This window comes from Podarcis gaigeae, assembly GCF_964106915.1.
Source record: "Podarcis gaigeae genome assembly, chromosome: 6".
Lineage (NCBI taxonomy): Eukaryota > Metazoa > Chordata > Lepidosauria > Squamata > Lacertidae > Podarcis > Podarcis gaigeae.
The window spans coordinates 7,825,330-7,850,495 of NC_139682.1; the positions used below are offsets into that span (position 1 = coordinate 7,825,330).

Here is a 25,166-nt window from a genome sequence, read left to right on the forward strand (position 1 = left end):
CAGGTAGGCCTGGGAGTGACACCCTGCATAAAATCCTGGAGAGCTGCTGCCAGTCAGTGTAGGACATACTGAGCTCGATAGACCAATGATCCAACTCGGTATGAGACAGCTTCCTATGTTTTTAATGCGCACTGCCTTCCATACAAACTTGAAGTTTCCCTTCTCCTTCTCCTTCTCCTCTTCCTCCTCCAGTTTACTGTATTTTTCGCTCTATAGGACACATTTCCCCCCTCCAAAATGAAGGGGAAATGTGTGTGTGTCCTATGGAGCGAATGCAGGCTCCTTGGCTTCAGCGATAGCAACGCGAATTCTCCGAAATGCAGAGGGAGAGCTCCCCCCGTGCTCCGGAGACTTCTCGTTGCTTTCGCTGAAGCCGCCTGAAGCCCCTGGAGTGCAGGGAACTCTCGCTGCGCTCCGAAGGCTTGCGGATAGCCACCTGAAGCCTGGAGGGCGAGAGCGGTCGGTGCACACCGATCCCTCTTGCTCTCCAGGCTTCGCTTCACTGGAGAGGCGCTGCACAGTTTTCTCTCTCTGCGCAGCGCCCCTTCAGTGAAGCGGGAGGAGAAAGAGAAATGGAAGGGGCTCCGTTTCTCCTGCCGCTTCGCTGAAGAGGTGCTGCGCAGAGAGGGGGAGAATTTTTCCCCCTGTTCTCCCCCTCCTATGGTCCAGTGAGTCCTATAGAGTGAAAAATACGGTATATCCCGCGCTTTCTCAGAAGATCCCAGGGTGGTGTACAACATTAAGAACAAATTACAGAACATCAGTGATAAAAACATAATAACATAGCATAATGACAGACAGCCTAATAGGCAGAGTTGGTGGAATTCTTAATTCTCAGGGACCACTTTTTTCCCATACAGTGGCCTGGGAGATGAAAGTGCGTTTTCTCAAACCAATCTGAAGAAGTGTGGATGTACACGAAAGCTCATACCAATAACAAACTTAGTTGTCTCTAAGGTGCTACTGGAAGGAATTTTTTTTGTTTGTTTCTCAAACCAATGCATTCAGGAGCGAATAGGCAATGCTTCTTTGGGAACCTGGGGTGGTAATTGTAGGTGGGTTCCCACGAGGCAAGACAGAGTGATAACAGCAAGAACCTTTATTAAACTAACAGAGCTGGACAACAGGGGCAAAGCAACTGCTTATATACATTTCTGAAGGCCTGGGCCACTCCCACTCCCAACGTGATTGGCTGTCTAAACTTCCAAGCTGCGAATCGTGACTTAGAGTTCAAGGGCCAATGGCAGAGGCCCAAATCCAGAAATGTTCTGTGATTGGATATCATGTATCGGTTCAGAACACAGGGGCTCAGAATCCTTAGTCCAGACTCAAGCTCAGGCAAACACAGACCACATAACAGTAATAAACACACGTTTGTCTTTGAGCACTAACCTTGTAGTGATTTGTGTTGGTGTAAATTATACTGTGTTAAATTAAATTACTCTGGGTTTTTTTTAAAAAACAAAAAATATGCTTTTTATTAAGTTTTCATTTTAAATACACCAACACCAACAAACAAATATATCAAGTCTTTTTACATCTATCTTACTTTATGCTCCATAGAGCTGTTGACTTCACTCCTTCCCTTCCGCAGGTTTTCTTATTCCACTCCTTAATTCACAGATCCATTAATAAAAGACTAAACCATGACATAAGAATTATCTCAGTCCTGCTAACGTCTTCAAATTTCTACAGTTCTCACTTATATAGGCCATAAATTTACTCCATTCTTTTTGGTACTTTGTTTCTTCCTGACTGCGAATCCTATGTGTCAGTTTTGCTAATTCCGTGTACTCGACCAACTAAAAAATTACTGTGTTAAATTATATTGGGTTAAATTATACTGTGCTTGGAGCATGTCTGGATGTTCTGAGAGAAGGGTGCCAGGGGCACTGGGTTACCATAGCAACACCAGAGAGGTCAAGGGCTGCAGTGTTGGACTAGGACCTGGGAGAGCAGGGTTTGAATACTCACTCAGCTATGAAGCTCCCTGGGTGACCTTGGGCCAGTCGCCATCTCTTAGCCTAACCTACCTCACAGGGTTGTTGTGAAGATGAAATGGGAGGAGGAGGCCACGTCCTTGAGATCTTTCAAAGATGAAGGTGGTACAGTCATACCTCATGTTACATCCATTTCATGTTACATTGTTTCAGGTTACATCCCGCGGTGACCCAGAAATACTGGAAAGGGTTCCTTCTGGGTTTCGCAGCTCGCGCATGCGCAGAAGTGCAAGATGACGTTATGCGCATGTGCAGAAGCGGTGAATTGCAAACCGTGGTACCACTGTATATTAATGTACAGTCATACCTCGGGTTGAAGTAGCTTCGGGTTGAGCATTTTCGGGTCGTGCTCCGTGGCGACCCGGAAGTAACGCAATGCGATACTTCTGGGTTTTGCCACTTGCGCATGTGCAGACACTCAAAATGATGCCACGCGCAGACATGCAGACACGGATTGCGTTCGCTTCAGGATGCAAATGGGGCTCTGGAACGGATCCCGTTCGCATCCAGAGATAACACTGTAATAAATAAATAAGCCTACGTATAGAGACGGGTATAATAGCCTCTAAGGCATTGCTTTCGTTAGATCATAGAATCATAGAATTGTAGAGTTGGAAGGGACCCCGAGGGGTCATCTAGTCCAACCCCTGCAATGCAGGAATGTGCAGCTGTCCTGTATGGGGATCAAACCTGCAACCGTGGCTTTCTTTTCTTTTCTTTTTGCAATCTAGCAACAAGGCCTCCCCAACTCGGCATAGCATTGCATAAAAATATAGGCACATCTATATGTAACTTGTACGTTAGCTATAAAATACGTTGACATTAAATTGTTCCTGGTGCAGCCTTGCAAAAAAGAAAGAAAGAAGAAGACCCGTGGAAACCAGTAGTCTGGCCCATCTGCAGAGCCACATCCTGAAAAGAAGAAACAAGTGCTTCTGTATTCCAATTTACAAAAACTGTTCTGCCTGGTCACCTTGGGGATATATTTACTTGCCATAGGCGAGCGGCATTTTATAAGCTTGCTCCAGTGTAGCCTCAGGTTACAAATGCTTCAGGTTACAAACTCCGCCAGCCTGGAAGAGTTACCTCGAGTTGAGAACTTTGCTCCAGGATGAGAACGGAAATCGTGCGCCAGCGGTGCAGTGGCAGCAAGAGGCCCCATTAGCGAAAGCATGCCTCTGGTTAAGAATAGGTTCAGGTTAAGAACGTACCTCCGGAATGACTTAATTTCATAACTAGAGGTACCACTGTAATGCAGAAAGGTGGTAGCAACTTCAGTGTAAAACTCCCTTGCCCCCAAATAAATGCTGCCAAATGCCATCGGCTTAAAGATCTTACCCTGCTCTGTGGTTTGCTAGGAAATGCATTGCTAATCTTTCAGAGCTTCTGCCTCTTTGGAGAATGAGAAATACAAATGGAACCGGCTCTTTTAATTATACTGCTTTCTATAGATGTTATAGTATATCTGATCTATTTATTGTCTATTAATATAAACCAGAGGGCTGCATACTGAAATATGTGCCTTGTTTAGATACACTGCTTGGTGCATTATGTTTCTTAATTCCATCCTTTATGCCCTTTGCTGGTATACTCTGTTTCCTGGGCTGTTCGTTATCGTCTCTCCTTCTTTTTGCTCTGCTGTCAATTAAAGTAGCTTAAGCCAGGCTTCCTGCTTTGGTTCGAAATACTTTCCCTTTCTCCATCTGAAATTATATTTCCCCTCGTTGATATGATTGGAGGCGTATGATTTGATTCGGGCACCCCATTTTGTGCCAGTTCTCGTGGACAGGTTCAGGTGACAGTGCAAATTCTGGATTTTGCCGAGTTGGTAGGATGTCCCCTTGTGATACGGCAAAGAAAGGTAAAGGAACCCCTGGATGGTTAAGTCCAGTCAATGGTGACTATTGGGCTGCGGCGCTCATCTTGCTTTCAGGCCGAGGGAGCTGGGGTTTGTCCACAGACAGCATTCCGGGTCATGTGGCTAGCATGACTAAACTGCTTCTGGCGCAACGGAACACCATGAAAGAAACCAGAGCGCTCGGAAACATCGTTTACCTTCCCGCCGCAGCGTTACCTATTTATCTACTTGCATTGGTGTGCTTTCGAACTGCTAGGTGGGCAGGAGCTGGGACAGAGCAATGGGAGCTCACCCTGTCACGGGGATTCGAACCGCCAACCTTCCAATCGGCAAGCCCTGAAATAGTTCTAAGGCAGATGCTATGTTGCTTGGATGAACGACTTCTTGAGAATCCTTTTTAAGCTGTTCTGAACTCCTTAGAGGACAGGAGTATTGCAATTATTTAAAATGCTGTCGAGTCTTGTAGCCTTTCGCTCATTTCCTTTTCCCTCCCCTTTCCCATCTTCTGTGTGTTCTTTCCCCCTTGCTTTCTGCTCCGGTTTTTTTCTTCGGCTGCTGAGTGCATTTCCCAATCCCAAATAATTGCTTGCATGGATATCTAGGTCAGGAAGGGCTGGGTGACCCAAATTTATGTCTCCTCCTTGCATGAGTGCCTGGGTGGTGCTGCTCCTCTTTCCAGAGACACCTCTGCCTAATCCACTCCCATCCTCCAAACCTGGCACACAAGGGAGTTGGATTGCACAGCTAATGATCCTTTAATTCATTTGCAGTGATCCCAGTTCTTGGCACCTGTCTATCTTGAGAGACAATGGAGTGTGCCTGGGGGGGAGGAGTCAAATGGGGGGGGGGCGGTGCAAGTCAAACCAGTGTTAGTAGCACCAAAGTGACCTCCCTGGGGTGCAAGCCTTGACAGTGTATCTAAAGTATGGTTACCAGATTTTTTTCAAGGAATCCGGGAATACTTTAAAAAAAATATTCATGCCTTATTATTTTAGGAAAGTGTTGCCCAGAGTTTTTGACCTTTTTTGGGGGGGAACCCCAAAGTTGTCAGGCGTGCACCTTGACACAAGGCAGATGAAGAAGCCCATCTACAAATACACAAACACCCCCCAAAAAAGAGGTTGGGGGGGGGGCAGAGATCGAGTAAAGGCGCTCGCTGATCTTGGGAAAACACGCATTAACACACAAACACAAGGCTCTGTCTCTCTCTCTCTCTGTCTCGCAACGCAGCAAAGCTCTTTTCTAGGCTTCTCCTCTTCTTCAGCACCTTGCTTGCCCCCACCAACTTGGGTGCGCAGAGACCGCAGCAGAAGAGTGCTGGCGGCTCTTCACAATTTCGGGGTGAGCGTTGATCGAGGAAGTGAGCCAGAAAGAAGCTCTCTGGCTCATGCCTCGGTTTAAATAGCCACCCACCCACCCACCCCAGCCAGCGGATTGGCTGGCTGGAACTTTGACGTGGCCAGGACCTCTGGTGCTGTTCGCTGCCATGGCACCCACCATGTTGCTTCACCGGAAGACCCCAGGCATAAATCAGGGGACATTAATTAAAATCCGGGGAAAGATTTTGTCCAGGGACAGATTGGTGAATCCGGGGACTGTCCCCAGGAACCGGGGATGTCTGGTAACCCTAGTTTAAAGGTCCTGGGCTGCCCAGATGACAAGCCCCCCTCTCAGCCTTGCTGATGTGGTGCAAAGGAAAGCAGAGCAATGCATTTGTCACCAGCTTGGCTGCAGAAATTGCTGGAAGGAGGCGAACAAGGCACCATTCAACCATCTTAGGGACTCCATTCCGGATTTCTGCAGGCTTTAGTCTTTAGCCTTTTCTTCTCCCGAAGATATTTCACAAGGCAGAGGAGGTTTGGGAGCAGAGTTTTCCTTCTCCCAGATGGGCTCCCTTCCCAGGTTGTTGAGCCCCATCTGCCCCTCATTTCCCTCTAGAGCATGGGCAGAAACTGCCTTCTTGACTATTGGACCCCCCCCTTCCATTTCACATCATTGTCTACTTTACTGCCCTGGGTCTTTAGTGCCTATCAACTTCCTTTCCTCCCACCTCATGGCTTTCAAAATTAACCTTTATGTCATTGCAGTTTGTACGCTTTCCAATTCTAATTACACACATTACAAAATGGCTCAAAATTTAAATACAGTGGTATCTCGGGTTAAGAACTTAATTCGTTCCGGAGGTCCGTACTTAACCTGAAACTGTCCTTAACCTGAAGAAGAGTTTGGGTTTGATATCCCGCTTTATCACTACCCGAAGGAGTCTCAAAGCGGCTAACATTCTCCTTTCCCTTCTTCCCCCACAACAAACACTCTGTGAGGTGAGTGAGGCTGAGAGACTTCAGAGAAGTGTGACTGGCCCAAGGTCACTCAGCAGCTGCATGTGGAGGAGCGGGGAAGCGAACCCGGTTCACCAGATTACGAGCCCACCTATCTTAACCACTACACCACAATGGCTCTCTGCTGAAGGAAGGCACTCTCCTTTAGCTAATGGAATGGCTCTCCTTTAGCTGATGGGGCCTGCTGCTGCTGCGCCGCCGCTGCACGATTTCTGTTCTCATCCTGAAACAAAGTTCTTAACCCGAGGTACTATTTCTGGGTTAGCGGAGTCTGTAACCTGAAGCGTCTGTAATCTGAGGTACCACTGTAAATATAGAAAGGTAGAAAATTTCTCATGACAAGTCTTTAGACAACCCTGCTAGTGATGTTAATTGCTTACAAAAATCTTTCAAATATTGTATAAATTTACTCCAGCCCTTTTGGAATCAGGGGCGTCTTACCCATAGAGGCTAGTGGTGTGGGGCGCCAGGGCCCCAAGTTTGGAGGGCGCCATTGAAGAGGCGGAGGCTGGACGCGGCGCCTCCCGGCATTGACTCGCCGCCCTCGTCCACCTCTGCCATACCGCACCGAAACACAACCCAGAGCCTCCGTCTGCCATGGCCACCGTGGCACAAAATAGCCAGCTGAGCCAGGAGGTGCTGCGTCCAGTCTCCGCCTCTTCCTCACCGCCTCCAGCCCCACCGGCAGCACTGTCCTCCCTAAAAAAACTCTGGGAAATGGTGGGGGGCACTGGAGGGAGCTTTGCACCACGGCACCGGATATGCTTAAGACGGTCCTGTTTGGAATACTCGATCATGCTGGTTTCTTGGTCTTGTCACTCAATGTGTTGGCCTGGGACTCTGGCTCAGACTCGGAACCAGAGGAGTCTCAGTCTGCACTGGATCCTTTGTCTCAGGTATCACCTGAACCAAGTCTGGGGCCTGATCCTGAAGCGTTCCAGTCTGCACAGGTTCCCCTGCAACAAACCCCAGGTGGGCCAAGTCAGGGGCCTGAGCCTGCCCTGGTTCCAGATGCAGGGATTACCTCGTTGCCTCCAGCTGGGCCATCACTTACACCTACTCCACTACAGGTTGGGTCAGGGGAGCCTGAGGCGGCCTCTGGGTCTAGTAACCAACCAACATCTCCTGAGCTGCAGAGACTAAGGTCTAAGAGAAGGAGAGAGCTGAGTACTTGCAGGAGGAGTGCTTGCCTTCGGGCGAGACAGGGAGGTGAGTGGCCAGTGCATCAGAACCAGCCGTTACCCCAACAAAGATAAAAGGCTGTCAGACCCTGCCCCAGGTTGCGGGAGCAACATTGCTGCATGCTAGATCCTGCCTGAGATCCTGTCCCTGTCCTTGCCTGGTTTCCTGCCTTGTGTCCTGCTTTGGCCCTGTTGGACTGACTCCTAGCAGAACCTTTGGATTCTGGTCCGGTCCTGGACCGTGTTTCACAGGTTACCCCTGGGCCCAGCACACTCAATCTGCAGGAGCCTATCTTCGCATGCAGGGGGAGTCTCCAACTCACTGAGCCATCGGCTACCCTCACTTGATTTAGCTGGCCAGTTGAAGCCGTTTCCTGGGGTGTGTTTGCTGTCGCATGCTGGCAGCTTCTAGGAGCCACAGGCGAGAGCTGAGTGCAGGGTGAGGACCAAAGGTGGACAAACAACCCCAGGATGTGTTCCCCTGCGAGAGGTGCTACCCCTCCCCTAACGCCCCATGTGCCCCAGAATGTAAGAAACCTGACATTCTATCCAGAATGTTAGAAAAAAGAAGAAAACACAACAGGAGGTGTGCCTTTGCTTTTTAAAAGAACATTCAGTGGTCGTCTTCTGCCTGCACACTTCCAGGAGGCTTGCAAACTTTTCAAGTCCTATCAGAGTTAAAATACTGTTCCCTGTGTTTGCACTGATGGCTACCTGTTGCTCCGTTGATGGCTTTTTCTGTAGGGAAAGGCAACTGTCATCATCCTTCATCCAATTCTCCCCCCTTTTCATAGAAAGAAACCTAACCATTTTCTCGTAGAAAATGTCATGACACCAGCCAGATATACAGAGCCTTATAAATATTCAAAATTGAAATAGCGGCAGCGCATGGTTGAAGCCAGAGGGATGAATTATTTAATGCTTGTTACAAAATGTGAGGTTTTTCCATTTGTTACTAAGCAGGCTTGCTTTCTCAGGGCTGCGCTTCCATCTTTAGTAAATTAATTTAGGCCAGCTTGCTTGTTGACCTGCTGTCCTTCCTGTCTGTTGATTTTTTCGACCTGCTTGTCAGGTTAGTTTCAGCAAACTCTGGATGGATTTCGTCTCAGCACAGCAGGCAAATTGTTTGAGATCTCCATGTGTCAGAAGATGGTATTAGACTTTCTTTCAAAGTATTTATGCTCTACTGTTCACCCAGAAAAACGTCCAGAATGGTTTATAAATAAACAGAAATAGGGAAGTCCCTGCCTTGAGGCTTAGAATATGAAAAGACATAGCACAAGAGGAAGAACTGATGGGGAGGGAAGAGGAAAACAAGGGAATTCAGACACAAAATTCTTGCCGCAAGATTCTTATAATAACCCACATGTATGGAAATGGGCTTCTCACAGTTCAAAAAATGGGCTGAGGGGAAAAAAAAGGAGAGCTGTGGTTAGGGCTGTCTTAAGCATATCCGACACCGTGGTGCAAAGCACCCTTCTGGCGCCCCCGCTTTCCCAGAGTTGTCGACCTTAGGGCTAGAGGAGGTGGGCAGCAGCAGCTGGAGGGCGGCTCTATCGGCGGGGAAGAGGCGGAGGCTGGACGTGGTGCCTCCCGGCTCAGCTGGCCGCTACGTGCCACGGTGTCCATAGAATTTGGCGCCTGCAGGCTGAAAGGGGAAAAAAACCAAACTGATGCTCTGCGGGAGCAGCGCACGCACTCTCATTCACTCAGCGCGTTCATTCGGTGTTCCCCGGACTCTTGCCTGATGCCCTTCAGAACTTGGCACCCCGCACCACTAACCTCTATGGGTAAGATGGGCCTGGCTGTGGTGACCCAACTTTCCTTGAAAGTGACAGTAATACAGCTGAAAGTTGACTTTCATTTCCATCTTCACCGTGTCAGATTTATGAGTAGTTTTTAAAATGTTGTTCTGAACTCATCTGACAACACACACCCAGGGAATATTCTGTAGGCTGTTGCACTGGATTCCATAACTGAGCTGAGTAGGCCTACTCTTCTGAGTATTCTTGGAGTTGAAAAGGGGGACTAAAGGGAAACTTCATCCTGGGCCAAAGTTGCCACATTTCTTTCTCGAACGGGTTCCTGCACCTCTAAAGCCTTCTCAATTAACCAGCATTTAAAATGCTTAGCACCCAACTTTACTATTTGGGGAGGCAGTGAACTGGGCAAAAGAAAACACTCATATAGGCTTTTGACCTGAAGCAACACCACTGCTTGAGCCTCACCCTGGGTGGACAGCGTTAGACAATGGTTAGACAACACAGGTTAAAAGCAGGACGGGGAGCAATGTCAGCTGCAACATTAATACCATTTCTTTTTCTGTCTCTCCCCTCACCCCCGCCCAATACTATTCAGTTTTCTACTCGTTTTCTCCTGCTTGGTGCTCTCCGTCTTTTCAACCATCGAGGAGTATGAGGACAGTTCTGAAGGTGCCCTTTACATTCTGGTGAGTAAACGCAAAGCACAGAACTCAGGGATGAAGTTGTGTGGTGAGTTCCCGCCCCCCCCAGTGGAAATAAAGACACATGACACAATTATTAAGGTTAATGGGCCACAGCTTTATTGGTTACTGGTGATGAGCGGTATTGGTATTGGCTTAGGCATTGGTCCTAACCGACTATATCCGGCTTCAGCCTGTCCGCTTGAAATCCAGGAAGGGTTAACCACCAGTAGGGGGAGTCCTGCTGATGCGCATCAACTAGGAACTCCCGCGGGGTCACCGATTGGGGGCGTGCCTTAGGCCCTCACCTCCATAGGCTTTGGACAGGGCCACACACCCCGGAATCCTTTATCGGACTACCCTTCAATATACGGGGCAGGTGATGGCACTACCTCCCCTCTTCCAACTACAGAGCAATACCATAGCCTAACCGCCAATTTCGAGAAAGTTGTGACGATTTGCTATGAGATAGGTGAAAAACCAAGTGGCTGGTGCCAATTTGCCAAGTGGAAAAAATTCCTACCAGGCCCCTTAATGGCGACCAACCGAGGTCCATAGCAAGGTCAAAGATGAAAACCTTAAAGGGTGGGGGGGGGGGGTGGGAAACCGGAGTAGCTGGAGGCGGCAAAAGAGGGAGATCCCCGGCATTTATCGCTGCGCCAGCGATAAATGGGGCGGGCCACTCACCCTGATCCAGCCGATTGGCTGTCCAGGGGGTGACGCTGCCGGGGATTCCCTCAATCGTGCGGAGGGGGAGTGAAGCCTGCAACCCAGCCTCCTTTGGGAGGGCAAAAGTGGCTTTCCGAAATGGTCGTTGCTTGGGTTGAATGAGTTCAGCTTGGCAAAGTTCACTGAATCAGTTCAGATATCCCCGAACCACACCATGAAGCAGTTCCCGCAGTTGCCGGGTGAATTGAATATGAATCAAGTTGATTTTGAACTTGGCAGGATTTCTAGTCCATCTCCAAGCGCATTCTTTTACATGTGTTTCTGACTTTTTATACAAGTGTGTCAGGGGTTCAGAAGGAGAGACACAGGAGGGGGAGCAAATGGAGAGTGAGGAGGAGGAGTACGAGGGGGGCGCAGGCAGTGACAGTGGCCAGAGTTATTCCACAAGCCTCTCTAGCGAATCGGAGGACTCACAGAAGGGAGCGCCGGTGGCCAGAGCGAGGGGGGCTCCAGGGGGGAAGCCCCAGGAGGAAGGGGCCAGCGGGGAGTCCCTGAGCAGCAGTTGGAGATCAGGACCAGCGTCTCCACCAGAGCGCAGTGGGGAGGGGGAGTCCCAGGAGTCGGGACCAGTGTCCTCACCACCAGAGGGAGGAGAGGAGTCAGGTTTGGCAACGCCCACATCAGGAAGCGGGGAAACGGTCAGAAGGAAAGTCACCGGCTGGGCGCGCGCGCCAAGTTCAAATGTACAGGAGCGCGGCACAGCGGGGAGCCCGGGAAGGGAGCCAGGTCCTAAAGCCCGCCGGAGGGAGGGGCAAGACTCAGGAGGCTCAGCGTCAGAGGAGTCCAGGAAGGAGGGAACCCCAGAGGGCAGAAGGACCCAGCGAAGGAAAGAACAGCGTAGGAGGTGGAGCCGGGCTAGAATCTGAAACTGGTGTGGGTGGAGCAGTGAGTCAGAGGGGACTTAGCCGGTCTAGCGTCGAGACGTGGGTCTGCGCGCCCAGAGCTTGGAAATGGAAACTAAACTTTAATAAAGACTTTTGTATATAACATCCACTGGGCGTTGGTCCTCTGTGAGCTGGGACCTAGCGGCAGTCCTGACAAAGTGTTTCTTGGACAAACTTCTATTTTTTTTGGGGGGTGTGTGTGTGCCCCCTTGGTTCCACAAACTCACCCCCTAGTGCCCCCTACCCTATAAAAAACATTATTCAGAATGGTGGTATGCAGGACTCACTAAGGAAGAAAATACCACAATGAAACTCAAAACAGTAACAATTAATTGCACGTTTATTCAAAATCCACTGAAAACTATTGAGTTCAGTTAATTCAATAAGATGGATGAACTTGATCCAGTGATACCAGCATTTCAAAGCCCGATAGTGATTGACACCTGCAGTGCCCCTTGCCTCTTGGCATTACCCACTGGAAAGCACTGCGCTTGGTTTTTAAACTGAAAGACTCTTGGTCTTTTAAGCTTAAAGATCATACGGAACTGTTGGGGAAATCAAATCAACTATTTGAAGCTGAATTTTATATTTGCTATATCCTTTAAGAGGAGAGTTTAGCCTCCATTACTGCTTTGGGTATCTAGAAATCTCAGAAATGGACATTGCAGCTGCAGTCACAAATGTCTGAATTTGCATCTGTTGGCTTCTCATAGTTTCTAAATTTCCCGCTTTCCTCGCTGTGTGATGATTGGGTAGGGACAACGGCAGAATTCATAGAATCAAAGCAGTGCTCTCTTCCTCCACGACGTGTGCCGTGGTGCTCATGTGATCTGACACAAAGCTGACTAGTTTTGCATCTTTTTAACAGCTTGACTTTCCTCTGCACTGCTTCCTAGGCTGCTGGTGGCGGGTTGAGTGATAGCTAGCAGGATTCTTGCTGACGCAGACACTTTGCAGGCTGCCCAGAATGCTTTGTGGCTTCTGATGCTTCCTGCTAATAACATTAAGATCTTCATCAGAGGAACTGCAATGGGCGGCAGAGAGGAAATATGGGGAGGAAAGCTCGATATTTCTGACAGTCTCACCTCTGTGGCCACGGGAGAAAGGGAATGACAAGATTTCCATGAAAGCAATAGCCAGCTTTGGTCACGGGACCTCCTATCAGATACTGGAGAATTACACCCATTCACCAACAAAGAGATAGCAAATTATCATGGGGTGAGCTCCTGGGTTCTTGAGGATATAGGAAAGGATACTGGCTCCCTGACCGTGTCCCCTAATGACACTTCGTAAAGGTAATCCACTAAAAAAAATTGCTACCTGTAGATTTATTTATTTTTTTAAGTGAAGGAATTGCATTTGTACCCGGAAGTTGTACGCCAGCTCCCTCGGCCAATAAAGCGAGATGAGCGCTGCAACCCGAGTGTCTGTCATGACTGGACCTAATGGTCAGGGGTCCCTTTACCTTTAAAGGACCCCTGACCATTAGGTCCAGTCATGACAGACTCTCGGGTTGCGGTGCTCATCTCGCTTTATTGGCCGAGGGAGCTGGCGTACAACTTCCGGGTCATGTGGCCAGCATGACTAAGCCACTTCTGGCGAACCAGAGCAGCGCATGGAAACGCAGTTTACCTTCCCGCCGGAGCAGTACCTACTTATCTACTTGCACTTTGATGTCCTTTCGAACTGTTAGGTTGGCAGGAGCAGGGACCAAGCAATGGGAGCTCACCCCGTTGCGGGGATTCGAACCACCGACCTTCTGAGTCCTAGGCTCTGTGGTTTAACTCACAGCGCCACCCGTGTCCTGAATTGCATTTGATTATGGATAAATAAATAACGCGAACATATATTCTCCAAATGGGGTTTTTAAGACATGGAGGTAGAAAACACCCTGGCTGTGGATTAGTCCAAAAAATATCTATTTCTTTCTGGAACTGACCTCTGGGGGAAGAAAAGTGCACAAGCAAAACCAAGGGTTCTTCCAGATGAAAGTTTATTGTGGGCTTGTTGCTTCTAATGCATGCATGTTTTCCCTCCAGTGCCATGCAATGATGTTGGCATTGTATTCCCATCCCATTTGAGACAGATTTTCTGGGGGAAATACAGTAAGCAAAAAACGCCCCCACCAGCAATAAACAAAAGCAGCAACCATAAATAACAACAACAAAAACCTGTTGCTTGCAACCCATTTGCAATATCTTCGCGATGCATTTGGAAATGAAGTCCCTTTCTGGGAACACCCTGATCCTAAAGGATTACCTTTCTTGTGTCGCCGTGCTGGATTTATCATACTTTTTTCGCTGTAGGAAATAGTCACCATTGTGGTCTTCGGTGTGGAGTATTTTGTAAGGATCTGGGCTGCCGGCTGCTGCTGCCGATACCGTGGCTGGAGAGGAAGGTTGAAGTTTGCCCGAAAACCCTTCTGTGTCATCGGTAAGAAGGGCTTTTTGGCTGAGTTGGCAGCTTCTGGTTGCAAATTGTTATGTACTGAAGTTCTCACCCTGGACCAGCAGGGGGATACTGTAGATAGTTTTCACTCAGGTCCACATATGCAAATAGGGGATTGAAAGTGACATTCAGTGATTGGCTAGTGACAGAAAGTTGCTACTGTAGCATTGTAGTGGAGCTCTATATAAGCAGGCTGGCTGAACCCATCAGTTCAGTTCTGTTCTGGCCTATGAATAAACAAGAGCTGTTTTGAAGAATCGCTGTGTCGTCTGATATGTTCACCCACAACTTAACACAAATAATTTTCATGTTGGCGACACACTTTTTAGACGTGCATCATTTTGCAACACCGTAATTCAGTTTTACTAGCAAACCGGAGGTTAAACAACCCCTTTATAAGAGTGTTCGCGCGACACACCTACACAATGCAGCTGACACACTGACGTGCCGTGACACACAGTTTGGAAAGCTCTGATCTAAAGAGTAATAGATTGCGAGAGCCTTGTGGATCCTTTCTGTCGGTGCCCACAGGAGCTTGCATAATGCCTAGCCTAGGGGTCAGCAAATTTTTTCAGCAGGGGGCCAGTCCACTGCCCATCAGACCTTGTGGGGGGCCAGACTATATTTTGTAAAAAAATTATGAATGAATTCCTATGCTCCACAAATAAGCCTGAGATGCATTTTAAATAAAAGGACACATTCTACTCATGTAAAAACACACTGATTCCTGGTCCGTCCATGGGCCAGATTTAGAAGGCGATTGGGCCAGATTCGGCCCCTGGGCCTTAATTTGCCTACCCATGGCCTAGCCAACTTGAAGGCTTAAAAAATTGCAGAAGGTTGTAATAATTGCAGAGCCTCAGTACTTGTTCTTGTGGAAAACAATGCACAGAGATGAATTGCTGCGCCTCTCACTGACAGTGCTTTGCACCCCAAATGGATTTTTCTTGCCTGAAATGGGTCCTTGAATTCTGAGAATGCTTCTTCCTTGTCTGGATAGAGCAGGGTTGGAGAACCGCTGCTCTGCAGGCCAGATTTCGCCCAGCGTGGGTCCCAGTTTGGCCAGTGAGGCTGTTTCCCACCAAACCATGCCCACCAGCCCGACTGTATGAATTGACTATATGACAGATTTCCCCATCAGGAGGAGCCTAAACATGTAGACACGAAACCGTAGTCTAGTGATACATCTAGACGAGGCCAAACACTCCCAAATGTGGAAGAAGCATTTAATGTGACATGTTGTTTGGCCCATAACATGCACCTGGAAGCTTAAAATGACACGGAAGCGCAGAAAAAGTTGGATTAAATGAAAATGTTATACTCTGCAAAGAGAAGGTACACAAATACAGTGGAACCTTGGTTCTTCAACGGCTTAATTGATGAACAAATTGGCTCCCGAACACCAAAAACCCAGAAGTAAGTGTTCTGGTTTTGGAATGTTTTTCAAAAGCCAAACGTCTGAAGAGGCTGTCGGTTATTGTTTCCGGGGTGCCTGCGCCAATAGGAAGCCGTGTCTTGGTTTTCGAACGTTTTGGGAGTCAAACGGACTTTCGGAATGGATTAAGTTCAAGAACCAAGGTTCCACTGTACAAATATAAATACAAATAATAAAAACAACCTTTCTTCTCTTTCCACCTGGTATGCAGGCTGAGACCCTACCTGCCTGTGGACTATCTTGCCAGAATGGTGCATGCTCTAGTTATCTCCCGCTTTGACTACTGCAATGCACTCTACGTGGGGCAACCTTTGAAGGTGACCCGGAAACTGCAATTAATCCAGAATGTGGCAGCTAGACTGGTGACTGGGAGTGGCCATTGGGACCACATAACACCGGTCCTGAGAGATCTGCACTGGCTCCCTGTACGTTTCCGAGCACAATTCAAAGTGTTGGTGCTGACCTTTAAAGCCCTAAACGAACCTTGGTTCTGTATACCTGAAGGAGCATCTCCACCCCCATCATTCAGCCCAGACACTGAGATCCAGCACCGAGGGCCTTCTGGCGGTTCCCTCATTGTGAGAAGTGAGGTTACAGGGAACCAGACAGAGGGCCTTCTCAGTAATGGCGCCCGCCCTGTGGAACGCCCTCCCTTCAGATGTGAAGGAAATAAGCAGCTATCTTATCTTTAAAAGACATCTGAAGGCAGCCCTGTTTAGGGAAGTTTTTAATATTTAATGCTGTATTGTTTTTAACCCTTGCTTGGGGAAACTCAGCCAGATGGGCGGGGTATAAATAATAAATTATTAAATTATTATTATTATTCCATCCTTGCTTATCCATACACAGACATCATGGTGTTAATTGCTTCCATCGCTGTGCTGGCTGCTGGGTCCCAGGGGAATGTCTTTGCCACCTCTGCGCTCAGAAGTTTGAGGTTTCTGCAGATCCTGCGCATGATCCGAATGGACCGCCGAGGAGGTACTTGGAAGCTTCTCGGTTCGGTGGTATATGCCCACAGCAAGGTGAGCAGCAGAGGCCTGTGCAATCAGCCCTTGTTATATAGCCTGATTTGATTTAATAAGTTGCGTGCCGCTTTCCCATCAACCGTGGCTGCCGATCGTCACAAGAGCATTAAAAAATGAGCAAACATTTCTGCTGCTGCAAATAGGACTTGTGGGAGCTGCAGTCCCAGAGATCTGGAGGGCACCTGTTTTGCAAAGGCTTCTCTGTGCATTATGGAAAAACCGTTGTATTTGAGACGTGCTGTTCCATTCTTTCTCCTTCATTGTTTTGCAGGAGCTGATCACTGCCTGGTATATTGGTTTCCTTTGCCTCATTCTAGCCTCCTTCCTGGTGTACTTGGCTGAGAAGGGAGAAAACGACCACTTTGACACCTACGCAGATGCACTCTGGTGGGGCTTGGTGAGTATCCCCTTGAGGTCAATTTCTTGCCATGACAGTGAAGTAGCTGCTATGAGCCCTAGGCTTAAGCACTAGGAAATATTAGTTTCTTATGCACTTCTTGACCGCAAACTTGACATGAGCCAACAGTGTGACGCGGCAGCTAAAAAAACCAATGCAATTCTGGGCTGCATCAATAGGAGTATAGCATCTAGATCAAGGGAAGTAATAGTGCCACTGTACTCTGCTCTGGTCAGACCTCACCTGGAGTACTGTGTCCAGTTCTGGGCACCACAGTTCAAAAAGGACACTGACAAACTGGAATGTGTCCAGAGGAGGGCAACCAAAATGGTCCAAGGCCTGGAAACGATGCCTTATGAGGAATGGCTAAGGGAGCTGGGCATGTTTAGGCTGGAGAAGAGGAGGTTAAGGGATGATATGATAGCCATGTTCAAATATATAAAAGGATGTCACATAGAGGAGGGAGAAAGGTTGTTTTCTGCTGCTCCAGAGAAGCGGACACGGAGCAATGGATCCAAACTACAAGAAAGAAGATTCCACCTAAACATTAGGAAGAACTTCCTGACAGTAAGAGCTGTTCGACAGTGGAATTTGCTGCCCAGGAGTGTGGTGGAGTCTCCTTCTTTGGAGGTCTTTAAGCAGAGGCTTGACAACCATATGTCAGGAGTGCTCTGATGGTGTTTCCTGCTTGGCAGGGGGTTGGACTCGATGGCCCTTGTGGTCTCTTCCAACTCTATGATTCTATGATGGGTCCAACCTTGGCCTTGCATGATGTGGATATCTGCTCCTGCTCCTCCTTCTCTTGTGATTTCAGCTTGCACTTTCAGACTCTTTTGAGGGCCAAACTTGGTGTGAGATAATGGTATGAACTGAGCATCTCTTTCAGGCTGCTTGCCAATAGCCGATACAGTGGTACTTTGGTTCTCTTATGCCTTAGTACTCAAACAACTTGGAACCTAAACACTGCAAACCCGGAAGTCATGAGTGTGCTTTGTAAAATTAACGAAGACTCTCTGCTAAAAGAGCGTGAATACTTGTGAGCTTTGTACAGAAGCAAGGCGAGATGGTGCTTTTGTTCTGCCTTTGTCTTCCTGTGCGCAGATTATCGGATTAAGAGAATAACAAAGTGGCAATTAGCGAGGTTCTCTGGCAGATGCAGTTACCCTTTTGTTTCCCCTGTTTTTCTCGATCTCGCTCAGGTGAGGAGTTTGGGCTTTCATTGCAAAGTGCGTGGAAGCGACAGATGGAGGAACGATTCAAAATTCCAAAGGCTCCCAAGTTTTTTTTTTTTTTTTAAAAAAAATATTTTTATTAAGGATTTTCTTGTTTTACAGAAGTGTAGTGCCTCGTATTTTTTTTCTTCTTCTTCTTCCATGTAACGTTTTTACAAATCCGTTTCATTTGTTGAGGCATTAGGGGGAGACGAAAACAGAAAGAAAAAAGAAAGGGGGGGTGGGGAGAGGGAGGATGGATGGGGGTGGGGTCGGGTGGCGGTGTTTCTATTATGTTTAATGTATGTAGAGTTTGGTGTCAGCGTTGCTTGTGTTGTTCACTTGTGTTCCTTTGGTGGTGAGAGAGGTTGGGGTTGGCTTAGGGTGTGATTGTTTGCTTGTGATTGGCTGTGGTGATCTTTGTTTTCGTGTGTGAGTGAGGTGGGTGGGTGTTTTGGATCAGGTTAGCCATATTGATTTGTATGCTGTTGGTGGATTATTGTCATTGTCCTGTTGGGCTGTGTATGTGATAAAGGGGAGCCATACCGGGGTGAAGGCGTCTTCTTCTGTTTGTCCCCGTGTCAGTTTCAGTTTATTAGTTAATTTTTCTAGTAGGGCTGTTTCCCATACTATTTGGTACCACTGATCCATGCTTACTCCTGACAGGTCTCTCCAGTGTCTGGTTATGATGTTTCTGGTTGCTGAGAGCAGGTGGGTTATAAGTTCTTTGTGGTGTAAATGGGCATTGTTGTCTTGGAAGATGTTTAGTAGGGCCAATTCTGGGGTGATGTCTATTACTTGCTTAGTTATTTTACATATTTCTTGTATGGCTGTTGTCCAGAATAGTTGAATTTTGGGACACTCCCACCACATGTGGAGGTATGTGCCTGAGGAGGTGCACCCTCTCCAGCATTTTGGTGAGGTTCCTGGGTGTATTAGCGCTAGTTTCCTTGGTGTTAGGTACCACCTGTAGGTGAGTTTCAGTGTGAGTTCTTTTCTTTTTGTTGATATGGATTTAAAGGGGGGTTTAGACCACATTCTGGTCCATTGAGTGGGGTTAATCTCATAGCCTATGTCATTCTCCCATTGTTTTTTGATTGTGTCTAGGGGATTCGCGGGATTTTGGAGTAGTATTTTGTATATTGCGGATACCGTCCCTTTACCATTTCCCTTTGTTGTTAGGAGGAGGTTTTCGAAGGTTGTCAGGGGCCTAGTTGCTGCTGATTTTACTGTTGGGTTGTTTAAGAAGGCATGTAGTTGGTGTTGTGTTAACCAGGTCATTTGGGTGTCTTCTAGTTTGTCTTGTATTTCTTGTGTTGACAAGGGTTTGTTATTTTTATAAAAGTCTATTAGGCGATATAAGCCTTTGGTTCGCCAGGTTTTTGTCTGGAGGTTTTGTGCTGCATGGTAGAATAATGGGTGGTACGCCAGGGGGATTAGTGGGGATGGGGTTGGGGATAGTTTGCCTATTTGTGTTTTCCATGCTTTGAGCATGGTCTGTGTGTACCTGTTAAGTGTTGTGGGAATTTTCTTTAGTTTGTTTGGGAGGAGTGGGTATGTTGTGGTGCAGGTGTTTTCAATTGTGTCCCTCTCTAGGTGTACCCATTGTTTTGTCTCATCTTCTAGTATATATGGGATTATATGGCGTATTTGGTTGGCATTGTAATATGCTTCTATGTTGGGGATTCCCCATCCTCCTTCTGAGGTGGGGAGGTGCAGGTATTTGGGGCTTATTCTTGGTTTTTTATGTGAGAAGATGAAAGAGTGTAGTTTTCTCTGCCAACTGCGAAGTTGGGTTGAGGGGATCCAGATTGGGAGGGTTTGGAATAGGTAGGTTAGTTTTGGGAGTGTGATCATTTTGATCATGGCTATTTTGTCTGAGAGAGTGAAATTTGTGTTATTCCATCTCTTTAGGTCTTTGTTAATTTGTCGCCACAGGGGCTTGTAGTTGTGGAGGTACAGTTTATTGAGGTTTCTGGTTATTTGTACTCCTAGGTATCTGAACTTGGTGTGGCAAAGTTTTATTTTGGTGACCTTCGTGAGTTCTTTTTGGGTGTGAGGAGGGGTGTTGAAGCACATTGCTTCTGACTTTGTAAAATTTACCTGTAGGCCCGACACCATTGCAAATGTGTTGAGTTCTCTGATTAGGGAGGTTGCTGTGCTTATGGGGTCTGGTGTTGTGACCATTAGGTCATCTGCAAAGAGCCCTAATTTATAGGTTCTGCCTTTTATTTCCACTCCCTTGATGTCTGTGGCTGCTCGGATGCGGATTGCTAAGGGTTCCAGAGCCAGGATAAATAAGAAGGGAGACAGTGGGCATCCTTGTTTCGTGCCTCTTTGGATAGCTATAGTATTAGAATCCATATTGTTAGTTCTGCATTTTGCTGAGGCTTGGGAGTATATTTGTTTGAGGATTTGTAGGAAGTTGGGGCCAAATTTCATGTTAGTTAGTACTGCTAATATGTATTTCCACTCCAAGCAATCAAAGGCTTTGAGGATGTCTAGGGACATAATTGTCAATGGGAGTTTGGTTGCCTTGCTGTGTTCGATCAGGTTCAGTAGTTTCCTGATGGGGTCTGTTATATTGCGGCCAGGGACAAAACCAGTCTGGTCTGGGGCTATTAACTTGTGTAGGAAGATTTTTAGGCGGTTGGCCAAGATTGATGTGAATATCTTGTAGTCTTGGTTTATTAATGAGATTGGGCGGTATGATTCTACTTTGAGGCTGTCTTTTAGTGGTTTTGGGATGGAGACTATTTTGGAGTGGGTCCAGGTTTTGGGGATGGGGGCCCCTTTTATGATGTCGTTGAATAGGCGGGTCATGTAGGGCATCAAGGGTTCTTTGAATTTCCTATAGAATTCTGCTGTGAAGCCATCTGGGCCTGGGGCTTTGTGTGGTTTCAGGTTTTTGAGGACCGCATCTATTTCCTCTGGGGTGATAGGGCTGTCCATGAATTCCTGTTCCTCATCAGTTAGGGTAGGCATGGTCAGTCCTGCTAGAAATGTTCTGATTTCCTTCTCTGGTGGGTTATGGGAGGTGTATAGGTTGGAGTAGAATTCTGCAAATTCTGAGGTTATTTCTTCGGGGGAGAATGTTATGTTGCCGTCTTTTTTGGTGATGCAGTGTATTCTTGTTTTGAGTGCTTTTTTCCTACATCTATTTGCTAGTAATCTGGAGTTTTTCCCTCCATATTCGTAGAAACGTTGTTTAGAGTATAGAATGTTGATCATTGTTTTGTTAATTTCTAGGGAGTCTAGTTCTCTCCTTTTTTGTTCTATAAGTTTGAGGAGTTTTTTAGATCCTGTTTGTTTGTAGCGTGATGAGAGGGCTGTGATGTCTTGTTCTATTTTGCTAATTTTTGAGGAGGTTTGTTTTTTAAGGAATGTTTTCTCTTTTATGCAAGCTCCTCTGGTGACCGCTTTCATTGCATCCCATAGGAGGGGGGTTGTTATATTGTTTACATCGTTTTCCTTGAAGTAGTTTTGGAGGGTTTTTGTGAGGCTCTCTCTAATTTGTTTGTTTGTAGTTAGGATGGGACTGAAGGACCATGATGGGGTGGTTTGTGTTCCTTCTCCTATTTTAACGATGACTTCTACTGGGGCGTGATCTGTGATTTTAATGTTACCTATGTTTGTTGATTCCACTGAGGGGATCAGACCCTGTGTGAGTAGAATGCTGTCCAGTCTGGACACTGTATCATGGCGTCCTGATTGGAATGTATGGCTGATGTCTCCCGGGTTTTGCTCACCCCAAATGTCATAGAGACCCCTGTTTTTTAGCATTTTTAGTAACTTGTAAGAGTTCCTAGTTGTTGGGGGTTTCCTTCGGAGGAAGGTTGCCCATGGGGTTGTGGGGTGGATATCTTTCAGGGATAAACCTTTCATATTTAGATTGAGGTCCCCTCCTAGGATTGCTTCCCCTTCAGAGAAGGAGAGGAATTTGTTTAGTGTCTTCTGGAAGAATTCTAATTGTTTCGTGTTTGGGGCATATATGGAGCCGATTGTCAGTTTGATTTTGCCATCTAGTGTCCCTTTAGCGAAAATGAATCTGCCTTTTTTGTCCTTGAGGACTGTTGTGGCCGTGAAGTTCAGGTCTCTACTGAGTATTATGGCTACACCGCGAGCTTTCCCTGAGCCTTGTGCGACCCACTGTTGACTGAAGCGGGGGTCGCTCAGGAGTTTGCTGCCTTTGGGTGGGTTGTGTATTTCTTGTAGGAAGGTGATGTGTGGTTTCATGGTGTTTATGTATGAGGTGATGCGTTTTCTTTTGATGGGGTTTCCCAGCCCCCTCACGTTTAATGTAATTGCTTTTAGGTTAGCCATCTTGCTTATCTATTATGTGGGGCGATTCCCTGCCAACCCGTTCGGGTTGTCTTGTGTCTCTCTCTTCGTGTTGTTTAAAGAACCAGTGGGGTTGCGCTGACCTAGGGTGTGGTGGGTGGGGGGCTAGTGGGAGTAGAGTGAGATTTGGGTTAAAGAGTAGGGGGTAAGTTGTAGGGAGTTTCCTATATGTAGTCATATAGGTGTTTGTTTGGGGTATTTTGGGCCATCTGGCATTTAGCCGGTTGGTCCTAGGTCTCAGCTGGTGTGGAAGGCCATGTTCAAGGACAGGCCATCCCCCCTGTTGTCTGCGATAGGGGGTGATCAGCGAGACAGTGTGAAGTGACTTTGTAACGTCGCTGTCAGGTATAAGGTTCGTAAGCAATGTTGCCAATGTTATAAGCAACATTGTTGGTGTGTTGGGGTGGGGATGTGGGTGCTGGTACGCTCTGGTGCCACCATATTGCTGGTTGGGTATCAGATTTTAGCCTGATTGTGGGTTGTGTTATTAAGGTTGGAGTTGTTTTTCCTTAGTATGGAGTATGAGGATGTTGAAGGTGTGGGTGATGGGGAATGTGGTTGAGGTCGTCTGGACTGGTGTTGGGGTGGGGGTTTCTGTGGGGGTGCGGGGCTGGGGGGGATGTTGATGGTGTTAACTAAATCTATGTTTTGGGGGGGGAGAGAGGGGGAAAGGGGGGGAGAAATCACCAGTCCTTCGGTTTGTGGGTTTTTTTTCCTGGTTGCTTCATTCAGCTGCAGTTGTTGTTGTTGTTGTTGTAGGGTTGTCCATCTGCGATGAATTGGTTTGGTTAATCTTGGTCTGGTTTCTTGTGTCGTATGGCCGGCGGGACGGTTCTGAGCGTTGTGCTTGCCTGTATTGGTTTGCGTTGTTCTGCCGCTTCTGTTGTTTCTTTTTGCTCTGTACCGTCGTCCAGTTGCTTGCTGTTGTTTCCTCGTGGTTGGGGCTGTCACTTGGTGGGTTTGTCGGTTGCCATTCCGGTGGGAGGTCGAGTTCAAGGTTCTTTAGTAGTTGCAGGGCCTCAGGTATGTTGGTAACCATGTGTTGTGTTGTATTGGTTGTTACAATGAGACGGAAGGGGAAGCCCCATCGGTATTTGATCCCTGCTTGTTGGAGACGCTGGGTGCATGGGCGCAGGCTTTTCCTCCGGTTTAGAGTATCCTGAGATAGGTCCTGTAGGGCCAGAATGGGGGTTTCTCCATATCGAAGGTTGGTTGAGTTTCTGAGGTTGTTCCATACCTCTTCCTTCTTTTTGTAGCGCGTGAAGCATACAATGATGTCTCTTGGGGGGGCGCTGAGTTTTGGCATAGGTTTTAGGGCTCTGTGAGCCCTCTCCAAGTCATCTGCCTCAAGTTTCAGGCCTGGGATTGTATTTTTCAGCCAGCGTATAATTAGGTCTGTTGGGCTTTTCTCCTCTGCTTTTTCAGGAAAGTTGCGGAAGCGGATGTTACAGCGTCTATTGCGATCTTCAAGGTCGGCTTGCTTAATTTTCATCTCTCTGTGTTCTGCTTCCATTTGGTTTACCAGTTCGTCCAGTTTCTTGTTCACACGTGCGTTCTCCTCCCGGTATTGCTCTATTATTTTTTCTTGCATTTGGTTTTTGTTCTCTAGAGCTTCCACTTTGGAGGTTAGATTGTTGATTAGTACCTGCATGGGAGCCATTGTGGCCTTCAGTGTTTCTTCTAATCTTGCTTCCATTTCCCTCAGATCTCGTTTCGTTATTGGGTGGTCATCATCTTGAAGGGGAGTGGCCATCTTAGCATTGTTTGCCATCTCCCTGGTTGGTGTCATCTCAGTCTCCCTGATAGTTTTGGTTTGAGGTTGGCTTGGCGTCCACTTGGGGTAGGGCGTGTGGTGGTTAGGAGTTGTGCCAGTGGTGATTCCTGGGTATTGTTGGGTTGTTGAGCTGATCAGGCTTTGTTGGCTGGTGGCTTTTACAGAGCGTTTGGATTAGGCGGTCATTTGTGTCACTTCTAGCCTGTGTTTTAAGAACTTCTCTTGGCTTTTCTGTAGTTGCCTCAGCGGTGCCGCCGAGGCTGGGGGGGAGGGCAGGTAAGCAGAGGTGGGTAGACTAACGGACAGACAGTTCATATAAAGGGAGGGGGGTTAGCAGGTAGAGATGCAAGAGATTAGAGGGGTGGGGCCAGGGGGAATATGTGTTTAGGAGGGGGTTGTATATACCCAAAAGGGGTACTGGGGTCCAGTTAAGGTGGAAATTGGGGTTGGGAGTGCGCTTAGAAACAGAGACAGACAAATAGGCTATATGTAAAGGGTGGAGGGAGAAAAGGGAAGAAGAAGAAGAAGAAGAAGAAGAAGAAGAAGAAGAAGAAGAAGAAGAAGAAGAAGAAAGAGAGAAGAAGGGGGGAGGCGGGGGGGGAGAGGGGAGATTGGAGTAAGAGAGAAGAGAGAGAGAGAGACAAAAAGAGTTGAAAGAGAGGAGAGATGGTACAGTAATATCAGAGGTATTAGATTGCAGCAGTAGTTTTAGCTATAGTATGAGGGGGCAAATTATGATAGGGTGATATGAATGTGTGTATGTGTTTCCTTTAGGGGAAGGGGGGGATAGAGAGAGGGTGGAGGGAGAGAGAATGAGAGGAGGAGGGGGAAGGGTGGGGGGGGAAGGAGAAGAAAAGAGAGGGGGAGAGGGGAGGAGGGAGGAGGGAGGGAGGGTGAGCTGCTGCAATGGTATGGGGGGAAGTCTTATTTTAAAAGAGGGGGTGGGGGGAAAGGGCTCCCCTCTCAAAAACAAACTGACGGACAGGCTAAAAAAAGGGGGGGTTGATTTTAAAAAATAAAAGGGATAGAGAGAAAAAAAATTGGGGATGGAAAATGAAAGGTGGGATAAGGGGAAAAAATGAGGAGGGGTGAAGAGAG

The 25,166-nt window shown here is 47.5% G+C and overlaps 1 protein-coding gene across 11 annotated transcripts in view; it reads left to right on the plus strand.

The window, feature by feature from the left end:
* The window catches only part of KCNQ2 (potassium voltage-gated channel subfamily Q member 2), a 146,457-nt gene that overhangs the window by 38,874 nt on the left and 82,417 nt on the right, over window positions 1–25,166 (plus strand). For all 11 annotated transcript variants that reach the window (XM_083744204.1, XM_083744203.1, XM_083744206.1 and 8 more), the window contains exons 2-5: window positions 9,737–9,827; window positions 13,741–13,867; window positions 16,167–16,342; window positions 16,617–16,742. In XM_083744204.1, the coding sequence (XP_083600330.1) occupies window positions 9,737–9,827; window positions 13,741–13,867; window positions 16,167–16,342; window positions 16,617–16,742 (520 nt within the window). The remainder of the gene's footprint in view (window positions 1–9,736; window positions 9,828–13,740; window positions 13,868–16,166; window positions 16,343–16,616; window positions 16,743–25,166) is intronic.